Genomic DNA, 21,492 nt, shown 5'->3' with positions numbered 1-21,492 from the left:
TTGCCAGGATGTTGCTGGGACTTGAGGATCTAAGTTACAGGGAAAGGTAGAATTGGTTAGGACTTTATTCCCTGGAGTGCAAGAGAATGAGTGGAGATTTGACAGAGGTACACAAAATGATGAGGGATATAGACAGAGTAAATGCAAACAGGCATTTTCCCGAGGTTAGGTGAAACTCAAACTAGAGGTCATGGGTTACCTCTACGAGAGTCATAGTCATAGAGCAGTACAGCACAGAAACAGGCCAGTCAGCCCATCTAGTCTGTACTGAGCTATTACCCTTGCCTAGTGCCATGTCCCACACCTCGACCACTGCCCTCCATACCCTTCCCATCCATGTACTTATCCAACCTTCTCTTCAGTGTTGAGATCGAACCCGCGTGCACCACTTCTGCTGGCAGCTTGTTCCACGCTCTAGTTCACCCTCACATTGTAAGTCCTCTGAAAGGCTTTCAGTGTTAAACCTGGGGCCAGGAGTTTCCCTCACGAATCACAGAACTCTGTAAATCAGCTGCCTCTGGAATGGACAGTTGCAATTTCCTGATTTCACTTCTGAGTGAGTGGAAATGTGAATGTTTACGAGAATGTGAGGGTGAACTAGAGCGTGGAACAAGCTGCCAGCAGAAGTGGTGCGCGCGGGTTCAATCTCAACACTGAAGAGAAGGTTGGATAAGTACATGGATGGGAAGAGTATGGAGGGCAGTGGTCGAGGTGTGGGACATGGGACTAGGCAGGGTAATAGCTCAGTACAGACTAGATGGGCTGAGCAGCCTGTTTCTGTGCTGTACTGCTCTATGACTATGACTCTCGTAGTTTTATGCAGTATTTAAAGGCTCTCTTTGGTACCCTCTGCTCCAACATGAACTCAGCCAATCTCTTCCGATGACTAATTCATCAGCCCTGGTAACATCCTCATACCATCTCCTATGTGCCTAACCCTAATTTACTGTTGTGTGCTCTGCATTATCCTGACACTAAATAAGTTTATTCATTGGAAACTTTCAGCAGGTCAGGTAGAAGAAAGGTATTATTCCTAGCACCTGATGTCTCGGATCAGCCAGTGGAGTGAAATCCACTCTGCTCTCTGGGAAGGGATGAGGAAGAACCAACAGAGTTTGTTACGAAGCAGGGCAATCCTCCTATTGTGGCCATTCATCCTTCTACTGACAATATTACAACCAAGAACTGTATCTTACTGCACTGTCTAATGACCTTGCCTCGTGAAGATTGCTCCAATTTTCTACATTTCAATATTGCGAGCATTTCATGTGGTTGGGAAGCACGCAACTGTGACTAAAGAGACCCAAGAGACTGCAGGTGCTCTAATCTGGAGTGAAAGTCTGCTGGAGGTTGTCAGCGGGTCAAGCCAGAACTTTGGTCACCACCAAGACAGAGAGGTAAGATGGCGTACGAGGAGGGCAACGCTCAGCTGGTTGAGAAGTGATGAGTGGCAGAGGTGAGGTAAATGGCAAATGGAATCATGACCTAAAAGGACAGGGGGAAAGAGGGAGTAAACGTTAGACCTAGCACTGAGTTTTAGACTAGCCAAGCGGAATATGGAGCACCAATGCTGCCAAATGCAGGTTTTACCGAATGAAGACAACCTATGCATTGACTGACCAACTGTGTGCGTGCATACGATGGGTAGGTGGGAAGGAGGAATGGGGCTTATATCACTATTGTTGCTTTACCACTTGGCATGTTCTGATTTGTGTTCTATAGTTCTGCCAAGCATTGTGGGCAAGCTAAGTTGGCACCGAGAGCGTGGCCACATTTGCGAGCTGCTCCCAGCACATCCTTGGGCGTGTTGGCTGTTAACACAAGCGGCACATTTCATTTTGTGGTTTCAGTGTGCATGTGATAAAGATATTCAAATCCAACTCTGAAGTCTGAAATGTCACACTTCGATGATCTCCAGCTCACTCAGAAGTGAAATCAGGAAATTGCAACTGTCCATAACAGAGGCAGCTGATTTACAGAGTTCTGAGATTCACGAGGAAAACTACTGGCCCCAGGTTTAACACCGAAAGCCTTTCTGAGGACTTATAACATTGAGCAGTTAATGTTTAGACAATTGTTTCCTGAATCAATCTTTATTAATAAGCATGTTTTGTGCTTGACCCTGATTTACTCTGGGTACTCTGTATTATTCTCAGAGATTGGAAACTTCAGCAGGCCAGATGGAAGAGAGAAACAGTTACGTTTCAAACCTGGGCACCTTCATCAGGACTGCAATAGAGAGCAACATGCTAATCTACTGTAGGTAGCACAGAAGAAAGGGGAAGACATTGGCTGGAGCAGAGGGTGTACAAGTGTGGTATTTAAGTGTCAGTTAATGCCAGATTAAGTCATTTTAACTCTCCTCCGCACTGGCCTGTCTGCCCTCTGCCTTCTCTGCAGCCAGAGTGAACCCAAACACAAACCGCAGGACTTTAAAATTTAAAGGCAGAATAAAGGATTAATTTCACAATTCTTAGCAGTGTAGAGGAACACAGGGATCTTGGGGTCCATATCCATAGGCCCTCAAAGTTGCTAGAGTGGTCAAGAAGGCATATGGCATGTGGGTCTTCATTATTCGGGAGATTGAGTTCAACAGCCACAAAGTAATGTTGGAGCTCGATAAAACTCTGATTAGACCACACTTGGAGTTCAGTTCTGGTCACCTCATTACAGGGGATGTGGAAGGTTTAGATAGGGTGCAGAGGAGATCCAACAAGATGCTGCCTAGATTAGAGAGCATGTTTTATGAGGATAGGATGGGCGAGCTAGGACTTTATTCTTTGTGGAGCGAAAAAGGATGAGATGTGACTTGACAGACATGTACACAATGATAAGAGGCATAGACCAAGTGGGTAGCCAGAGACTTTTTCCCAGGGCAGAAATGGCTAATAAGAGGGGGCATAATTTTAAGGCAATTGGAGGAAAGTGTAGGGATAATGTCAGAGGTAAGTTGTTTTGTTTTACCACAAATAGTTGTGGGTTCTTGGAACACACTGGCACTATGGTGGTAGAGGCATTGGTGACATTCAAGAGTCCAGAGGAGGCTCACGAGGATGATTCTGGGAATGAAGGGGTTAGCATATGAGGAGCGTTTGACAGCTTTGGGCCTGTACTCACTGGAATTTATAAGAATGCCAGGGGATCTTATTGAAATCTACCGAATGTTTCCTATGGAGGAGATATCCAGAAATAGAGGGCACAGCCTCAAAATTGAGGGGTGACATGTTAGGACAGAGGTAAGGAGGATTTTTTTTTTGCCAGAGAGCAGTGAATCTGTGGAATGCTCTGCCACAGACTGCAGTGGAGGCCATTTTGTGAGTATATTTAAGACAGAAGATGAGAGTTTCCTGATTGGTCAGGACATCGAAGGATATGGCATGAAGGCAGGTGTATGGGGTTGGTGGGATCCAGGATCAGCCATGATGGAATGGTGCAGCAGACTCGATGGGCTGATTGGCCTAATTCTGCTCTTTTGCCTTATGGTCTTCTCCCTATATCCCTTCAGTGCTGACCAATTAACCTCTGCCTTAAATATACATAAAGACTTGGCCTCCACAACTGCCTGTGGCAAAGAATTCCACAGATTCACCATTCTCTGGCTAATAAAGAAATTCCTCCATCTCCATTCAAAAAGAACACCCCTCTATTCTGAGGCTGTGTCCTCAGAATTCATTACGATTCATTATTATATATAATTCGTTATGGTTATATGTGAATCACACACGTCATGATGCTACCACGTGATACGTGTGATGCTGTAGCGGTGTGCTACACGCAGCGCTGAAATAACGACACGTAGTCGGTGAGCTGCAGTTGCAAGAGAGATTTATTCAAACTTCGCGGCCTCACTTTAAAGCCTTCCTGTTCCTGCCCTCCCCGGGCGGGAATGCTGTAGGGGGCGCGTATTCACAGTCCCGTCCCGCGCGTGGGCTTTTCCCCTTGCTGGTGAAGCAGGCTTGGCCCCCTCTTTGGGACCGGCCTCAATGCTGGCGCGCGCCGCTTTGTGAGCCAGTTCAAGTGTGCTGGGAAGTGGGTCGCCACAGTGCCTCACTTAAACAATGGACTTTGACTCACATTCCAGACTCCCATGTTTCATTTTGATTAGTGTTTTGTTTTAGAGTTACAAATCAGAACATAGCTGAATCTCAAAATTCTACCAAGTTCAATTTATAAAAAATAAATCAAACTAAACGTCTTTGGCTTTGGGTGTGTGGGTGCAGTTCACAGAATGATGACAATAGACAATAGGTGCAGAAGTAGACCATTCGGCCCCTCGAGTCTGCACCGCCATTCTGAGATCATGGCTGATCATTCACTATCAATACCCAGTCCCTGCCTTGTCCCCATATCCCTTGATTCCCCTATCCATCAGATATCTATCTAGCTCCTTCTTGAAAGCATCCAGAGAATTGGCCTCCACCGTCTTCCGAGGCAGTGCATTCCACACCTCCACAACTCTCTGGGAGAAGAAGTTCTTCCTCAACTCTGTTTTAAATAACTGACCTCTTATCCTCAATCCATGCCCTCTGGTACTGGACTCTCCCAACATCTGGAACATACTTCCTGCCTCAATCCTATCAAATCCTTTAATTATCTTAAACGTTTCAATCAGATCCCCTCTCAATCTCCTCAATTCCAGTGTGTACAAGCCCAATCTCTCCAATCTCTCTGCGTAAGACAGCCCTGCCATCCCAGGAATCAACCTAGTGAATCCACGCTGCACTTCCTCAATTGCCAGAATGTCCTTCCTTAAACCTGGAGACCAAAACTGTACACAATATTCCAGGTGTGGTCTCACCAGGGCCCTGTACAAATGCAAAAGGACATCCTTGCTCTTGTACTCAATTCCCCTTGTAATAAAGGCCAACATTCCATTTGCCCTCTTCACTGCCTGTTGCACTTGCTCATTCACCTTCATTGACTGATGAACTAGGACTCCTAGGTCTCTTTGCATTTCTCCCTTACCTAACTCTACACCGTTCAGACAATACTCTGCCCTCTTGTTCCTGCTTCCAAAGTGGATAACTTCACATTTATTCACATTGAATGACATCTGCCAAGTATCTGCCCACTCACCCAGCCTATCCAAGTCTCCCTGTATTCTCCTAACGTCCTCTTCGCATGTCACACTGCCACCCAGTTTAGTATCGTCAGCAAACTTGCTGATATAGTTTTCAATGCCCTCATCTAAATCGTTGACATAAATCGTAAAGAGCTGTGGTCCCAATACAGAGCCCTGTGGTACCCCACTAGTCACCTCCAGCCAGTCCAAGAAACACCCATTCACTGCTACCCTTTGCTTTCTATCTGCCAACCAGTTTTCTATCCATGTTGAAACCCTGCCCCCAATGCCATGAGCTCTGATTTTACTCACCAATCTCCTATGTGGTTTCGTGGTGTCCGTGTACACAGAATGTAATAGAGGATACCGTTACTGGAGAATGCAATGTACCGCTTAAAGCTGACACCTAGTAGATACGACAGCTTGTAGAGCTTTTTAAAGGAACATCACTAGAAAGATTTTACCTGAATATTCCAGCACCGGAGGACAATTAACTACAAACTGGGTGACGATCCTGAAACACGATAGTGGGCAAAATACCTTTCCAAACACAAGCCTTTTCACTTTTCCTTGTGCTCACTCTTACTGATTGGTCTTTTCTGGCTCCTGATTAGCAGTTTGATCACTGGATTGACAATAGACAGTGGGTGCAGGAGTAGGCCATTCGGCCATTCACTGTGATCATGGCCGACAATACACAATCAGTACCCTGTTCTGATTGTGCCGTAGTCCATTCTTTGCGATTTGAGCCTACCACTGCATGTAAGTGTGACATGCACATCTGGGTGTGGCCAGTGAGAGCCAGCTGGAAAACCCACTCGCATTCATCCTGACTGGAATTCCCCATGGCAAATTAGGATACTAAACTGAACAGGAACTTTCAGCGGGGTATACACTGGAGGTATAAACATCCAGTGTTCTTGAAAGTTAATAGAATATATTGACCCAATGCTATGAATGCAGAGAAGCCATGTGCCAGTTTGCATTTCTTGTATGTACTTCTTAAGAATAAAGTTTTAGTTTAAATAAATGTTAATAGGGCAAAATACATAGATCTATGCTCTATGCTCTCCAAGCTAAACAACAAGGAATATGAACACAAGAAATCCAGAACAACACACACTAACACTGGAGTAACTCTGCAGCTCAGGCAGCATCTACTGAGTGGAATAAACAGACAAAGTTTCAGGCCAAGACGATTCATCGCGACTGGAAAGGAAGGAAGAAACAACCTGAATAAAGTGGTGGGGGAAGGGAGTCAGGTGAAACCAAGTGAGTGGAAAGGTGGGTGGATTATGTAAGAGAATGGGAGGAGACTGGTGGAAGATCTAAAGAGTTGAAGAGATGGTTTCTGATAGGAGAAGACAGTGCACTATAAGAATAAGGGAGGGAGGAGGAATTAGCACTAAAATTACAAAAACATTTCCAAAAGGATTTTACTTGTAAAGCAAAAACTGCAGACTTTAGTGTGTCCTGTCGAAGGGTCATAAACAGGAAGCATTAACTATTCCTCTCCACAGACGGTGCCTGATTTTCCAGCATTCCCTGGTTTTAATGTCTCTTTCGAATCACTCCACTGGTTGTGAGTGTTTAGTGGTTAGTAAGGGAATGACAGACTCTGGAAGGTTTAGAGTTTACATGTTTACTGAGGGAGCCATGGCGGTCAAGGTGCTCAGTAGCCCAAATACTACTCTGAATGAAACGTAGAAATCAGTGCAATACCTTCACTCCACTTGAAAAAAAAGTGGCCAGAGTAATTGGAAATTTTGGAATTCCTTACCGATTGCAACAGAGGGGAGGTTCCCTAGTGTAGTGGCTTTCCACTTCAGAGACCCAAATTGCTTCAAGTTGTTAGGAGTGAACATCGCCAATAGCCTGTCCTGGTCCAAACGTGTAGATGCCATGGCCAATAACGCTTGGCAACATCTCTACTTGCTCAGGCTAAAGAAATTTGGTATGTCCCCTTTGACCCTCTCCAATATTTATTGATGCATCCTATCCAGAGACATCATGACTTGGTATGGCGAATGCTTTGCCAACTGCAGAGAGTTCTGGACACAGCACAGAAATCAGCCCCTTCTTCATGGACTCTAATTCTACCGGCTGCTTTATGAGACAAAGACCCAACCCACCTGGATGTTCTCTCTTCATGCCTCTCCCACTTGGCAGAAGATATGAAAGCCTGAGAGCATAGGCTCAAGGACAGCTTCTACCTCACTGTTGAGACTTTTGCATGGTTCCCTAGTACAATAATAATGACTCTTGACCTCCCAATCAATCTCATTATGATCCTGTACCTTACTGTCTACCTGTACTGCACTTTATTCGGCATCTGTAATTGTTTTACAGAGTGAAAGAGAGGCAAGGGCAGACATTTGACAACAAGAATGTGATGATGGAGAGATCGTAATGGAGAACACAGAAATGGCATGATTTTATATACACATGTAAGCTCACGCCTCACTCCAGAGGACAAGACCCCAGTCTACGTTCAGTATGAACTCAAACACACAGGCTGCACCATCCGTCACTTGGCCTGTCCTGGGCTGACTCGGACTGGCAAGTCCATCCCACAGACCCTCCGGTCGAGCTCTTCCTCACTGACAAGGTGGAGCAGATCCAGCTGATCCTGGGAGTAGATCCACACAGACAACAGCAACTAAGCCAGCCTCCGGGTGATGACACTGGAGAGGGTCTGCACTGGGCTTGTACAGGATAACCACCACTAAGACCCAGTGAACAGCCAGTCCTGATCTGTCCCAGCCTCAGAGCTGGGAATGAAAGCAACGGGTGTGATTCAACAGTCGACAGTGCTTCTCATTTTGGAAAAATAAAATCACAGAAATGTGAAAGAAAACCGAGTCCAAGCCAAGAACGTACACCCTGGCTCCCACAGTTAAATCCTCCATGGATTGACAAACAGCTTACCGATAGCCTGAGCGAGGGCGATGACGACTTCTTGGCAGGTTGTGGCCTCGGTGACACCACAGACAATGCGCTGGACTCCATCGACCCACACCTTCAGTTCCATCATACACCATTAGCTCATCTTCAGCCCAGACAGCCTGGATCCTGCAGCGCGGTGATCAGTGACTGTAACACACCACATCCAAGGTTAGGCACTGATTATAGCCAAAACTCCAACTGACCATGAACGATATTTGCATTAATGAGCAGGTCTAAGATGCACCAAATAAAACGGCGACTGAGTGTATATCATGAAATCTTGCTTTGTAGCAATACAATAAAAAAATTATTACAAGTAAGAGGAAAGGTTGAACTAGCTAGGGATTTTCTCTTTAGAATGGAGGAGGATGAGAGGTGCCTTGATAGAGGTGTACAAGATGGTAGGAGACTTAAGAGTGGATAGGCTGAAACCTTCTCAGGGCACAAACAGGGGCTATAATTTTAAGGTGATTGGAGGAAAAGTATAGGGGAGACATTAAAAGTATTTTATTTTCTTTACACAGAGAGTGCTGGGTGCATGGAACAGATACACAAGAGGCATTTATTAAACTCTTAAGATAGGCACATGGGTGACAGAAAATGAGGGCTATGTTAGAGGGGAAAGGTTAGAATGATTTTAGAGTAAGTTATAAAGTTGGCACACCATCATGGGTCGAAGAGCCTGTAATGTTCTACAAGTTACAGTAACAAATATATAAAAATTAAGTGCACAGTACAAAAAGAGGGCAAAATGGTGAGGCAGTGTTCATGGACCATTCAGAAATCTGAAGGTGAAAGGGAAGCAGCTGTTCCTAAAACTTTGAGTGTACATCCATTCCATGACCATGGCACCTTGCTAACATTTACCGAAGCAACACACACAAAATGCTGGAGGGACTGATGAAGGGTCTCGGCCCGAAACGCTGACTGGTGACTCTTTTCCGTGGGTGCTGGCTGACCTGCAGAGTTCCTCCAGCATTTTGTGTGTGTTGCTCGGATTTCCAGCATCTGCAGATTTCCTTGTGTTTGGAGTATTTACAGAACCCAGCTCTTCAAAGAAACTCCAAGTTGAAATAGCATGAGTATTTTGTTGTTCCACATGCCCTTGCCACCATCTAGGGACCAATACTCCAGCTTCCAGATGAATTTCTTCCAGTGTAGTCCCTGCATTCAGTGTTCATAATGTGGAGAGAACAAGTGGCGACAGGCAATTGCTTCATAGAACACTTCCGCAAGGAAGCTTCCATTCACCTGTCATTTTAATTCTCCAGCTATTCATGCTCTTTGGCTTCCAACGAAGCCCAACGTAAACTCAAGAGGAGCACCTTACTTTCTGATCTGGCACATTGCAGTCCTTGGAATTTGACATTAGATTCAACCATTTTGAAATAGCCAGACTTGCCTATTTTGGCTCAAACTGGCCAATTCCGATCTATATTCTCCTCCTCAGTTCAGTTTTCTTCCTCTCACACACACAGAAGCTGGAGGAACGCAGCAGGTCAGGCATCATCTATGGAGTGGTATGGACGGCACTTTGTCAAATATCACTCCACAGATGTTGTCTGACTTGATGGATGTTCCCCAAACTCCCTCATAATTGCCTCAATATCTGGGCCCCGGATTGACCACAAAGATGCTGACACTTGGAACTGATCACCCTTTCCTCTACTGACGCCTCAATGACCATTGGTTTGCGTTCCTGTGACTTGCCCTTCCCAGGTCCACAATCAATTCCTTGGTCTTGCTGATGATGAGTGTGAAGTTGTTGCAACACCACTCAACCAGCTGACCTACCTCACTGACCGCACCCTGCCACTTGATCATATGATAAGAACTGGAACCTATTTTTGCAGCTCATGGCAATAAATGATGCATCTGCCCCTCAACAACAACCAACTCACCAGCTATTAGCAGCTGTTATTGGTTTGCTACACCCCCGACACCAATGGAATCCACACCGACGTAACTCAACAATAACCCTCCTACACAATCTTCAACGAGGCATGTTATTAAAAGTAGGGGCCAACTCCACTGGGAGTCAAACTGATCACAAGGCCCTGGAGGCAGGACCATGGACCAGCAACGCAGTCGTTACATCTGGGGTAGGTGCCTGACTGACATCATGAGACCTGGCACCACATACCACATTACTGGGGGTTAAGGTGACCTACTGGTTACTGAGCTAGTAATCCTCAACTGATGATCCTGAGAATAAATCCCTTTCGTGGCTTTCCATCATGGGTAAAGCCCTCCCCACCACCCAGGTCATGTTCTCTCCTCAATGCTGCCATCAGGAGGAAAGGACAGGACACTCATAACTCACACCACCAAGTTCAGGAACAGTTATTACCCCTCAACCATCAGGCTCTTGAACCAAAGGGGGTAACTTCACTCACCCCATCATTGAAATGCTCCCACAACCAATGGACTCAATTTCAAGGATTCTCCATCTCATGTTCTCAATATTTATTGCTTATTGATTTATTATTATTATTTCTTTATTTTTTATTTGCACATTTTGTTGTCTTTTGCACACTGGTTAAACACCCAGGTTGCTATGGTCTTTCACTGATTCTATTACGGTTATTATCCTATAGATTTATTGAGTACACCTGCAAGTCAAGTCCAGTACAACTGCAGTCCTTTAGGAAAGAGGTTGACTCTTAACTACTTCAGAAATGCAGTGGCAAGGTGAACGGAAACTAAGTGAGTCTGTAATCTCACATATTCCACCCTCCATGAGTACTTTTGAGCTGGGGGGTTAACGCTGTGTTAGAAAGAACAAGGCCAGCCTGGGACACTGCGACACAGTACTACATTTACAAAGAGTGTGGATGGTGTTGAAGAATCCATAGCTTATGAGCCAAATCCTAGCTCTGGAGTCAGGAATGGGGCAAACAACCAAATGCAAAGCAGAGTCTCCAAGAACATCCTCGCTGGCAGTGTGACTGGATTCAGCAATGGTGGCTGTAGCTTCTACAGCCGAGAGGCTGACCCATCTCAGTCTCCTGCTGAGGTCCCATCATCATAGTAGCCAAAGATATAAAGGAACAGCTGGATTCAACCTGACACAGGACACCTTGAGTGCAGGGTACACCAGATCCAGCCGTGCCTGTGTGCCTACAACACCAGCATCTAGGAGATGGCTCAGAGATTTCCCGGGCACACTGCTGAAAGTGGCACCAACTCATCCATGCCCAGCTTGGGTTTTACCAGGACTACCTGCAGAGAATGATAGAGTCAAGTGCAGACAGGTGGGATTGGCAATAGATAGGCAAAAATGGTCAGCACAGAGTGGGTGGTTTCAAGGGCCTTCTATATAGCTCTATAACTCACCTGCAGCTTTAGTCCAAACATCAGAATCAGAATGCAGAGGGCCTTAAGTGATGGATGCTGCCTTGTTGAGGCATTGCCTTTTAAAGACATCCCAGATAGTGGGTAGAGTCACGCCTGTGATGGAACTGGCCGAGTCTACAGCCTTCTGCAGGCATGGACTAACGGACAGAATCACAGTGGGAGCGATTGTCCTTGACAACAAGGCAGCATTTGAGCAAGTGGGGCTCTGAGGAGCTCTGGTAATCTCCAGAGCCAATGGGATTTGGTGCAGTCTGCCAGGGTGGTTGGAGGCAGCTGACTAGAAGAGTGGACAACATTCAACCTTGGGCTAACAGGCTGGACAATAACTTCAGCAAAAAGGAGACCTGGAGGGCGCAGGTACGTAGTCCTTCAAAACTGATGACACAGGTAGACAGGATGGTGATGGCAGAATTCAGCACACTGGCCTTCATCAGTCAAAATATTGAGCAAATGAGCTGGCAGAGCACATTATGGCAGTTCAACCCTCATTTGGAGTACCATGTGCCGTTTTGGTAAGGATAAAACTGAACCTGAGAGAGTGCAAAAAGATTTTTTTTACTGAGACTAGCGGGCTTGAGTTACAAAAGGAGGCAGGGAAGTCAGGGACTTTCCTTCTGGAGCACAGAAGGCTTAAAGGAGACTGCAGGGGTTTATAAAATCATGAGGGGCAGCAAAGAGGTCAATAGCCACAGTTCTTTCCCCAGGATAGGGGGGAGTGCAAACATAAAACGCTTAAGGGAGAAGGCGAAGTTTAAAAGGAGCTGAGGTACAACTTTTAGATACAGAAGGCAGTGGCTTGCATACGGAATGAGCCGCATGAGGAAGCCGTCGAGATGGATACAACCATCACATCTGAAAGACAGTTATGCAGATAGAAAAAGCTCCGAGTAACATGGGCCAAATGTAAGCCGATGGGATTAGCTTAGTTAGGCAGTTTGGTCGGCAGAGGCAAGTTGGGCCAAAGGGCCTGTTTCTGTTCTGCAATAGCTCAGTGGCTGTGGGTCACAGTTCTCCTCAAGGAATATATTCTGATTCTGGACACTCAGTACTGTACCATGGCTGAAACCCACACCCTAAATACTGGGGGTCACCATTACTCAGAACCATAACCAGTCACAGAGACACTGTGGCTTAAAGATCAATTCAGCTACAACTGCCTCACCTGCTGGCGGCCCCAAGGCCTGTCGACAGTTCAGGACTCGAGTCAGTGGTGAGCTAAAATGGCGTGCGACTCCAACAAAATTCAGAAGCTTATGCCCTGTGCAGAGACTGAGCTGCCAGTTTGTGGCAACTACAAACCGCACTATGGCTATGTACCACGACAGATTCAGATCCGTTTATCACACGTGCACTGAAACTTGCCGAGAACTGCCTCCACACCCCAAGATCCACTGGGGGCTGCCCACAAGTGTCCCACACATTCCAGCACCAACACAGCATGACTATAATGCTTGGCAGAACAACACAGAACACAACAAGCAACAAAACAACAAAACAAGCCCCTTTCATCTCTCCCAGCCACACACAAAGACAGTCCTCCAGGATTCAACTATTGGGCTATGACTTCTGGTCGACTTTTGGGCTTCTATTGTCAGTATTATTTCCCCGATCTGGCCAATGACAGGACCCCAAGGCTCAAACTCCAAGCGCGCTGACCAATCAGCCCTCATGCCTCCTGCTGATGTGATCATGCACCAACCTTTACAGCCCGGCAACAATGGATGTCCTTTGTCCCCAAGTCTATGTCGCTTTCCTTCGAGCACGCAGCTGTGATCTGGACTCCAGATGTGGGAGACCTCACCTCCCAAACCCACCAGCTCTCTCAACGACAGTGAGGAGCAGCAGGGCAAAAGGCACTTCACCAACTCGGCCCCAGACCCACCCCCCTCACCCCCACTGCTTCTGTTCCAAGTTACACCACGATGGCACCTACAGTACCCCACTGGACACAACACCACTGTGCCTATCATGCAGTGTCAGGCTCCGTTGTAACATGGCATCGTGCCAGCCATTCAGCAAGCAGCACTGAATGAAAACGTCTCCTTTACCAAACCCGGCCAAACTATTAAGAAATCCACCACCAGTCCTTCACTGGCAACTTCCAGTCTTTTATTTTTTAAATAAGAAAAGACAACATGCTGGAATTCAAATTCCTCCCAGAGGAATGCCAGGAACTTTGTCTATTCAAATTAAAAACACTGGTGGGAGACCAGACAAAGGGCAGCGACTGCCCCATCGTCACAGGGAACCAGCAAGTCATTTCAGCTGTCACTCACAGCTTTAATAACAGGCCTCGTCCATCAACGCAGCCCCGCGTGCTCACCCCCAGGATACAGAGCCTGAGATAACATACACTGATTTCAGGATGTATCCGTCGGGAACGATGTGGAGGAATTGGAGGATGCTGCAAGTTTTGATCGGACTAAATATACGCAAGACCAAGTTGTTAGTGAAACCGAGCTGATAACGTAGATGATTACTGATGGTGGAGGAGATGGAGTGTATGAACTGGGTGATATGTGCAAGATTAGTGCCATGAAATATTCCCCCTCAGTGAAGTTACAGAACAATACAGCACAGAAACAGTCCCTTTGATATCTATAATGAAGAAAATGCCAAAATTAAACTACATCTCTTCTGCCTACACAAATCCCTCCACTCCCTACATATTCATGTGCCTAACAACCTCTTAAAAATCAATTTACAGAGTCATAATGAATAGTTTAGACCCAAAACATTGACTGTCCACTTTCCCCAATAGATGCTGCCTGATTCTCCGTGTTCCTTCCTCTGTGTGTGCCCTTAAAGGGCAATATACCCACTTCCATCGCCACACCAGCAGCTCGTCCTAGGCACCCACCACAATTCGCGTAAAATCCCTTCCCTTGAATCTCTTAAACTCACCCCCTCCCACCTGCTTGAATTTATTTTCTAGAGGAATGACAATGGAAGGGAACCAGGGATTCGTCCAATATTGAAAATGAATTAAAATTCACCCACTTCGGTTACATCTTAGCTTTAAAAATAACTGGCACATGTTTAAGTAAACTAATTCAAAGGTACTATCAAAGGTACTGATCTGCCAGAGCCAAGTCCTCAAGTATTGACAGTTGCCGCTCAATAAGTGCTTCAAACCTGACACTGCTCATACCCTTGGATATGTTTCTTGTTCCAAAGACCAGAAGATCAAGTAACTTTAAAACCACAGAGACACAGTGAAGCCGTCAAGAATGGAGGAGGTGGGGGTGGGGGATTCCTTCTTTCAACTCAATCCCATCACAAGCCAGAGAACAACACACCAGCATCATTTACCCAGATCGTTTTATTGCCACTGGAACCCAAACAAATTTCACAGCAGCTCAGTGTTGGCAACATAATGCTGGACACACTGTCTGCCTATCAAATGATGACAGCTCAGAGGAAAGCCAGGCAACTTACAGCCATTAGTGGAAGGACACTGGACATTTATCATTTGACCAACTGAGATGCTACGACCCAGTAAGTTTGTGGAGAGAAAGCAATAGGAGCCTACAAGGGGTTGAACTGAACCATCTACTGGGAAGGCATGTCACCGTAGACAGCAGATTACGCACTGTTTAATACTCGTCCCATCGCACTACTCTGTATTGGAAAAGGTGACAAGGAGGCCTAAGACAAATCAGAAACACAGAAATACTGCAATTACTGGAAAATCTTCAGCAACACACACTAAATGCCGGAGTAATTCAACGTTCAAAATAAATTTGTAATCAGATTATATAAATGTCACCATATATAACCCTGAGATTTATTCTCCAGTGGGTAATCACAGTAAATACAAGAAACACAATAGAATCAGCGAAACACCACACCCTACAGGACAGACAAAAACCAGTGTGCAAAAGACAACCAGCTGTTCAAATAGGAAATAAATAGGCAATAAATATTGACAACATGAGATAAAGAATCCTTTAAAGTGAGTCCATTGGTTGTAGGAACATATCACTGATGACGGTCAGTGAAGTTATCCCCACCGGTTAAAGAGCCTGGTGGTTGAGGGGTAATAACTGTTCCTCAACATGGTGGTGTGGGTCCTGAGACTCCTGTACCTTCTTCCTGATGGCAGCAGCGAGGAGAGAGCACGGCCCAGATGGAGGGGGTACCTGATGATGGATGCTGATATGCTCAAGGGCTTTATCCGTGATGGACTGGGCTGGCCATATCAGGCTCTGATACAATCTGTCAGTATAGTCTCCAGTATGTATCTACAGAAGTTTGAGATGACATGCTGAATCTCAGCAGGTCAGGCAGCATTTCTGGAGTTTTGAAACAATCGACATTTCAAGCAGAGACCCTTAAGATAATATCTCCTTCTGACAACTTTCTTTTCTTAGGACCGATCGCAATTGTCAGCTGAATTTGAGATACTTGTTATCTAAAGATGGGCATGAAGCACCCATAGATAAAAGGTGGGAGGGTTGAGGGAGCTTTAAACTTCAGTATCCACACGACCAGCAGACACTATTACTTGTAACAGCATCGGAAAATCGCATTGCCTTCTAATGCAGAGGACATGAGTTTAACTATTTTGTTGGCTCCCACATCTACAACACAATTGCAATTACACACTGCCTTAAAATGCAAAGCCTCTGCCAGGATGGTCGTCCACCAAACACTTTCAGAGTGAGGAGGAAATCTGGAATCAGTTAACAAAAACACGACAGTGTAAATCCATCTCCTTTTGAGCTACCCGTTGAACGCAAAGGGCAGTTGCTGGACCTTTCATCAGCTTAATCTGCTGCCTGGACTTCAATAAACCAAATAAATTCAAAAGCTTTACTCCTGCCTTTTAATGCGACTTGTCTGCGGTAACTGAAATTTTACAGCGTTGATTCCTTACCCACCAGCAACACGCAGCTTCCCTCTAACTCCAACTGAGTGGCAGCGAAGAGGCTCCGGATAATTCAGCCTGCAGTTAAACTGTCTGCATTCTCAGCGCTGGCTGACGAACTCCATCTCCACATCCCTCGGGGCGCTCTGTCCTTCGTGTCACACTGAACTCTGAACATCAGGCGAGGAGAGGAGTCTTTCGAGTGGTCATCGGGGGGAGAAAACCTAACTTGTAGAACTCGGTATGGACAAGCCCACCAGTTGCATCATTCCGTGACTCTCTTCCTCCCTGCCCCCCACACTCTGCCATCCGGAATTTTCAAAGAAAACAGCTAAGCGGGAGTTAGAAACTTCAAGTAATGAAGCACAGGGCCAGGTTATTGAACCTTCTCTCCAGCAGGGTTTACAGTACTAAGAAGAGCTGACATCAGCTGGTTTATGCAAACTGATCCTATTCACGTTTATGGTGACAAGATTGGAAACTGATGGCTTCAGCCGAGCTCCCATCCAAATAAAATTAGTTTCCTGCCCCTTAACAAAACTGACAGTGTTTAAAAGTTCTGTTTTCGTCAATCTAGGTTTCACTGAACTCGCATTCACAAGTAAAGGGCAAAAAGGATCCGAATTTTCCCCGCACTTACTGTTAGGTTTCCTGCACATTCAAGAAAAAAATGATAGGTTAAGATGTTAAAGCAAAAGAAAACGTTCTGATCGTTCCCACTTGAGGGGTGGAGTTAGGGGAGTGAAAGAAGACGAACTAAACAATGCACAAAGACTTTTAGATTCAAGAGCAAGACTGACCAGTCTGTGACATGTAAATGTTTACGCTTTGAGACAGTACTATACATCTTAAGGGGGCCCTCACGGGGGGATATTCAGCCATACCACACTCCTAAAACAGCCTGCTCCCAAACCCAGTTGAACTGTTGCCACATTAGCCTTCTCAGCAAATCTATTACCATAGGAGGCAAGCCACTGCTAATGAAAATCCCACTTCCAACTATTTTTAAAGAAAGAAATGCAAGCAATAATGGTGGGCAGTTATTTAAAGGGACAGTCCACACAGCAGTGTTGTGTCCCAGCCCTACATACTGTACAAACTGGCCCTGGCCCCTCGGCTGTGGCACCCTCAGCTTAAAACTATCAAATCCAAGAGCCGATGATTCAGTAGCTGGGGTCAGGCACAGTTAAGGGTCACAGAAAGATGTGGGTTAATGCTGGAGTCTGAGGACCTAATGATTTGTAGACATTGTTTAAAAACTACAAGAGAAATAAAGTTCTCAACAACTTCACTTAACCACTGGTAAAGAGCGGATGGGGAAAAGACTATGGTTTGACCAGAAAACAGGAGGTCATTCTAATCACACTGATAATTCCCTTAGAATTTCAACACCTACAGCAACTGGAGCATTCACTGACTGACATCAATTATCTTCTTTTACTGAAGAACTGGTCAGGGTTTGGGAATGGAGCAGCTGGGCCAGTTCATTTACAATGGGCCAAAGGGCCTCCTTTTGTTCTGTTGGCAAAGTGACTGGAGTTCCACTGCACATCCAAATTGCTACCACTGATACTGATACATACTGTATGCTTGCTGGCTCATTGTACCTAGGTCAACTCATTCAAGCAACTATAAACAATGCACTCTCATACCCTTACAATTTATTTTTCAAGTATCTAATCTTGATTAAAAATCAAGATGTTAACTTCTACTTATAGCATGCCTTGCCATGTATATATGCACAGACTTCATCTTGTGAGCATGTTCTTTTATAAAACAAAGCTTCCACACCATCTTAAAAGTTTCCTTTCCCAGGCAGTTAGTTTGATCAACCATTCTAGTTAGTCCTTCTCTGTTACCTCAGTCACTGTACTGCACTGTAAACACTTCACACCACCTGAATACACGATCCTATGCACATTCATTCCTCAGAAGAAGAATAGCCCTTAACTCGGCAGTGGAGTTATCGGGGCACCGTCATGACGGTGTTTCCGTAGCAAGCTATTCCTGTTTTTACGAGGCCAAGTTGCTAGCTCGATGCTCAACCCGACTCGGATTCGAACGCGGGAACCTTCGCTCCGGAATCTGGCGCTGATATTATTGCACCACCAAGCGGGACACATTTATTCCATAGCCATACTTAAACCTTTAACTATCTCAAGGAAGCTTGGGGAAGTAATACATTGCAGGGAGTCTATTAAAACTCACCATCACCGTATGTTACATGCCCTCTTCTCATTACTACCATCAGAGAGGAGGTACAGGAGCCTGAAGACCCACACACAACGTTTTAGGTATGGCTTCTTCCCCTCCACCATCAGATTTCTGAACAGTCCACGGACACTTCCTCACTATTCCTCTTTATTTCTATTGATTCTACAATGTCAGTGATAATAAACATGAATCTGATTTAGATATTTGTAACTGCAGGACATTGGTACATTATTACTCTGTACTTCATTATTCGTGAAGCCCGCACATTGCTAAATTGTGTTTTTAATTGTTGGGCTGTAACAAAAGAATCTCCCACTTGGGATCAATAAAGTATTATTATATTCTTTAAGCCCTTTGAAAGCATATGTGGTAACTGACAATCTAATCACCATTGTGTGGTCCGAAGCACAGTGTGTTAAAGACGTGTGGTAGAAGACATCCCAAAGCTGATGGGTGTGAGCGATACGATGGATAGAGTGATGTCATGCAGACTAATATCAAACTCTGTATGGAAGGGAGTGAGCTGTAGTTTAGTGAGTAATTATCAGCTGCAGAGCTGGGAAGGAAGGCCAGCAAAAGGAAATTCCCTCTTCATAATTCAATTGCAAACAGCTCTTAACCATGATAATCTTTACACAGGCATTAAAGTCTTAGGTTACATTAATTTGCTTCTACAGAATTCACAAAAAATTGACATCCAGAATAAAATTTGCATTTGTGGAGTATGTGCGAGGACAAAAGTGCAAGCAATTACATTTTTATAGCATTATGACATAATATTTAAAACATCATGCCATAAAAGATATATTAATTATTAAAAATCTTATTTTTCTTGACACATGCACATGGTTTCACATTACCAGAGGGGGAAAAAAAATCACAAAATGGCCCATATTTTAGGAGTTCAGCACACCTCCCCTCACCAATAACACAGGGTCACCTGTAACGTGTGGATTAAACACCAAAGGATGAGGCACAGCTGGCAGAAGGATTAAAATTTGTTTATTTTAAAGTTCAGTAATTGGATTATCTCTGCCATATACACTCAAATCAAATCCATCCCCCCCCCCATCTACCTTCCCCACCTCCAAAATTTAGAGGGTAGGAGGTGTTTGTCCAGTTCTTGCAAAGGCTCTGTGGGCACGGAGGTGGGTGAAGAGCATATTTTAGGTCACCAGTGAAACGGAACTACAGACAATCCCCCAGCTACACCAACATTCCAATCCTGAGAACTCCCCTTCAACTAATTTTCTTGTATGTCACTACAGATCTGTAAGTACAGAGTGAATGGCAACTTGGGTGCAAGTTGGAAGGCAGACAGCTGGGTTTTGGTTTAACTCAAATCCTAGTGCAATACTGTATTTTATACTATAGCTAGCTATGAAAATATCCCTGGGTGTGTATAATCACTGTCAATTGTTTTTAATCTCCCAGTAGCCACACATTGTAATTCCACATCCCATTCTGATATGTCAATCCATGGCCTCCTCTACTGTTAAGATGAAGCCACACTCAGGTTGGAGGAACAACATCTTATATTCTGTCTGGGTAGCCTCCAACCTGATGGCATGAACATTGATTTCTCTAACTTCCGTTAATGCCCCTCTTCTCCTTCTTACCCCATCCCTTATCTATTTATTTATCTATCCTTTTTTCCCCTCTCTCTGTCCCTCTCACAATTGCTCCTTGCCTGCTCTCCATCTCCCTCTGGTGCTCCCCTCCCCCTTTCTTTCTCCCTAGGCCTCTCATCCCATGATCCTCTCCCTTCTCCAGCTCTGTATCCCTATTGCCAAACAACTTTCCAGCTCTTAGCTTCACCGCAGCCCCTCCTGTCTTCTCCTATCATTTCAGATCTCCCCTTCCCATTTTCAAATCTCTTGCTGTCCCTTTCTTCCATTAGTCTTGATGAAGGGTCTCGGCCCAAAATGTCAACTGTACTTCTTCATATAGACGCTGCCTGGGCTGCTGCATTCCACCAGCATTTTGTGTGTGTTGCTTGAATTTCCAGCACCTGGAAATTTCCTCATGTTTGCATTTCACCAAATTTAAATGGGATTTGGGACTGGAATCGGAATAAAATTTCCCCATATTGTTGAAGAGTATCCATTCGTTGTACTATAGTATATAATTACCCCCATTACATTGCTCTACACACAATTCCTCCATTTCATCAAATACCTCAATACTACCCGTAACTAAATTAACTGAATATATACTACAACCAGAACACGAGTTTATTTTCCTGTAACTAACTTTCTTATCTTGAAACTTCTAGAAGAATTTGCAAGTCAAATCTCTGCAGGTCAGGTCATTTGTAGCCTCGGGAGCTCCTGTGCTCTACCACAGCCACAACCCTTCTTTTATAGAACCCTTAATGTTGCAGAACGTCCCAGAGTCCTTTGAATAATTAAGCAGATTTGGATACCAAGCCACATCAAGATGGCCAAATGCTCGGTTAAAAGTAGTGGTCCTTTCGAGACAGGTGGACAGCAAAACAGCCTATCCAATCTCTCCTACTAACTGAACCCCTCCATTCCAAGGTAATTTCTTCGGCACTCTTTCTAGCAACAATCTTGCACTCAGATATATTCAGAAAGAGAAAGTTTAATGTTACTTATTGTATATTTTATGTATTGCACTGTGATGCGGCCACAAATGAACAAATTTCACAACATACATGTAGCAATAAACCTAATTGCCATGATGGGAAAGAGACACAAAGAACCAGTGAACACCCCCCACAGTATTGGACACCCCACTCTGCTCACTCTATTGCTGGCAGCTGTTCCTGCATCCCATTTGTCCTCCTCTTCAGCATAATCTACTGGAGGATTGCAGTACTATGCCTGTCCCGTTCACCCAATCCTACAAGCACGAGATTTACTTGGCCCTTTATGATCGATAGTCTGTAAGGGAGTCAAACGAGTCCTGTTGGACTTGAGGATAAAGATGCTCAGAAGGTTCTTCGGAAGTCAAGAATGAAGTGTAAATCTTCTGGTTGCAGCCATTTTACTGTAAGTTCATAACAAAGAAATACTGTAAC

General features: G+C 44.9%; 1 protein-coding gene across 10 annotated transcripts in view; it reads right to left on the bottom strand.

Annotated features, from left to right (window-relative positions):
- The window catches only part of rassf8b (Ras association domain family member 8b), a 170,614-nt gene that overhangs the window by 26,598 nt on the left and 122,524 nt on the right, over positions 1-21,492 (bottom strand). For 5 of the 10 annotated variants that reach the window (XM_059987712.1, XM_059987713.1, XM_059987710.1 and 2 more), the window contains one exon: positions 7,991-8,155. The exons of 3 other annotated variants lie outside the window; for them this stretch is intronic. In XM_059987712.1, the coding sequence (XP_059843695.1) occupies positions 7,991-8,096 (106 nt within the window). In that variant the 5' untranslated portion in view covers positions 8,097-8,155. Of the gene's footprint in view, positions 1-7,990; positions 8,156-16,244; positions 16,579-21,492 lie in introns of those variants that run through there. 2 more of the 10 variants (XM_059987716.1, XM_059987714.1) reach the window with 2 other exon arrangements.

The sequence above is a fragment of the Hypanus sabinus genome, chromosome 13, assembly GCF_030144855.1.
Source record: "Hypanus sabinus isolate sHypSab1 chromosome 13, sHypSab1.hap1, whole genome shotgun sequence".
Taxonomy (NCBI): domain Eukaryota; kingdom Metazoa; phylum Chordata; class Chondrichthyes; order Myliobatiformes; family Dasyatidae; genus Hypanus; species Hypanus sabinus.
The sequence above is the reverse complement of the archived record's forward strand: the minus strand, read 5'-3'. Positions and strand labels throughout refer to the sequence as shown.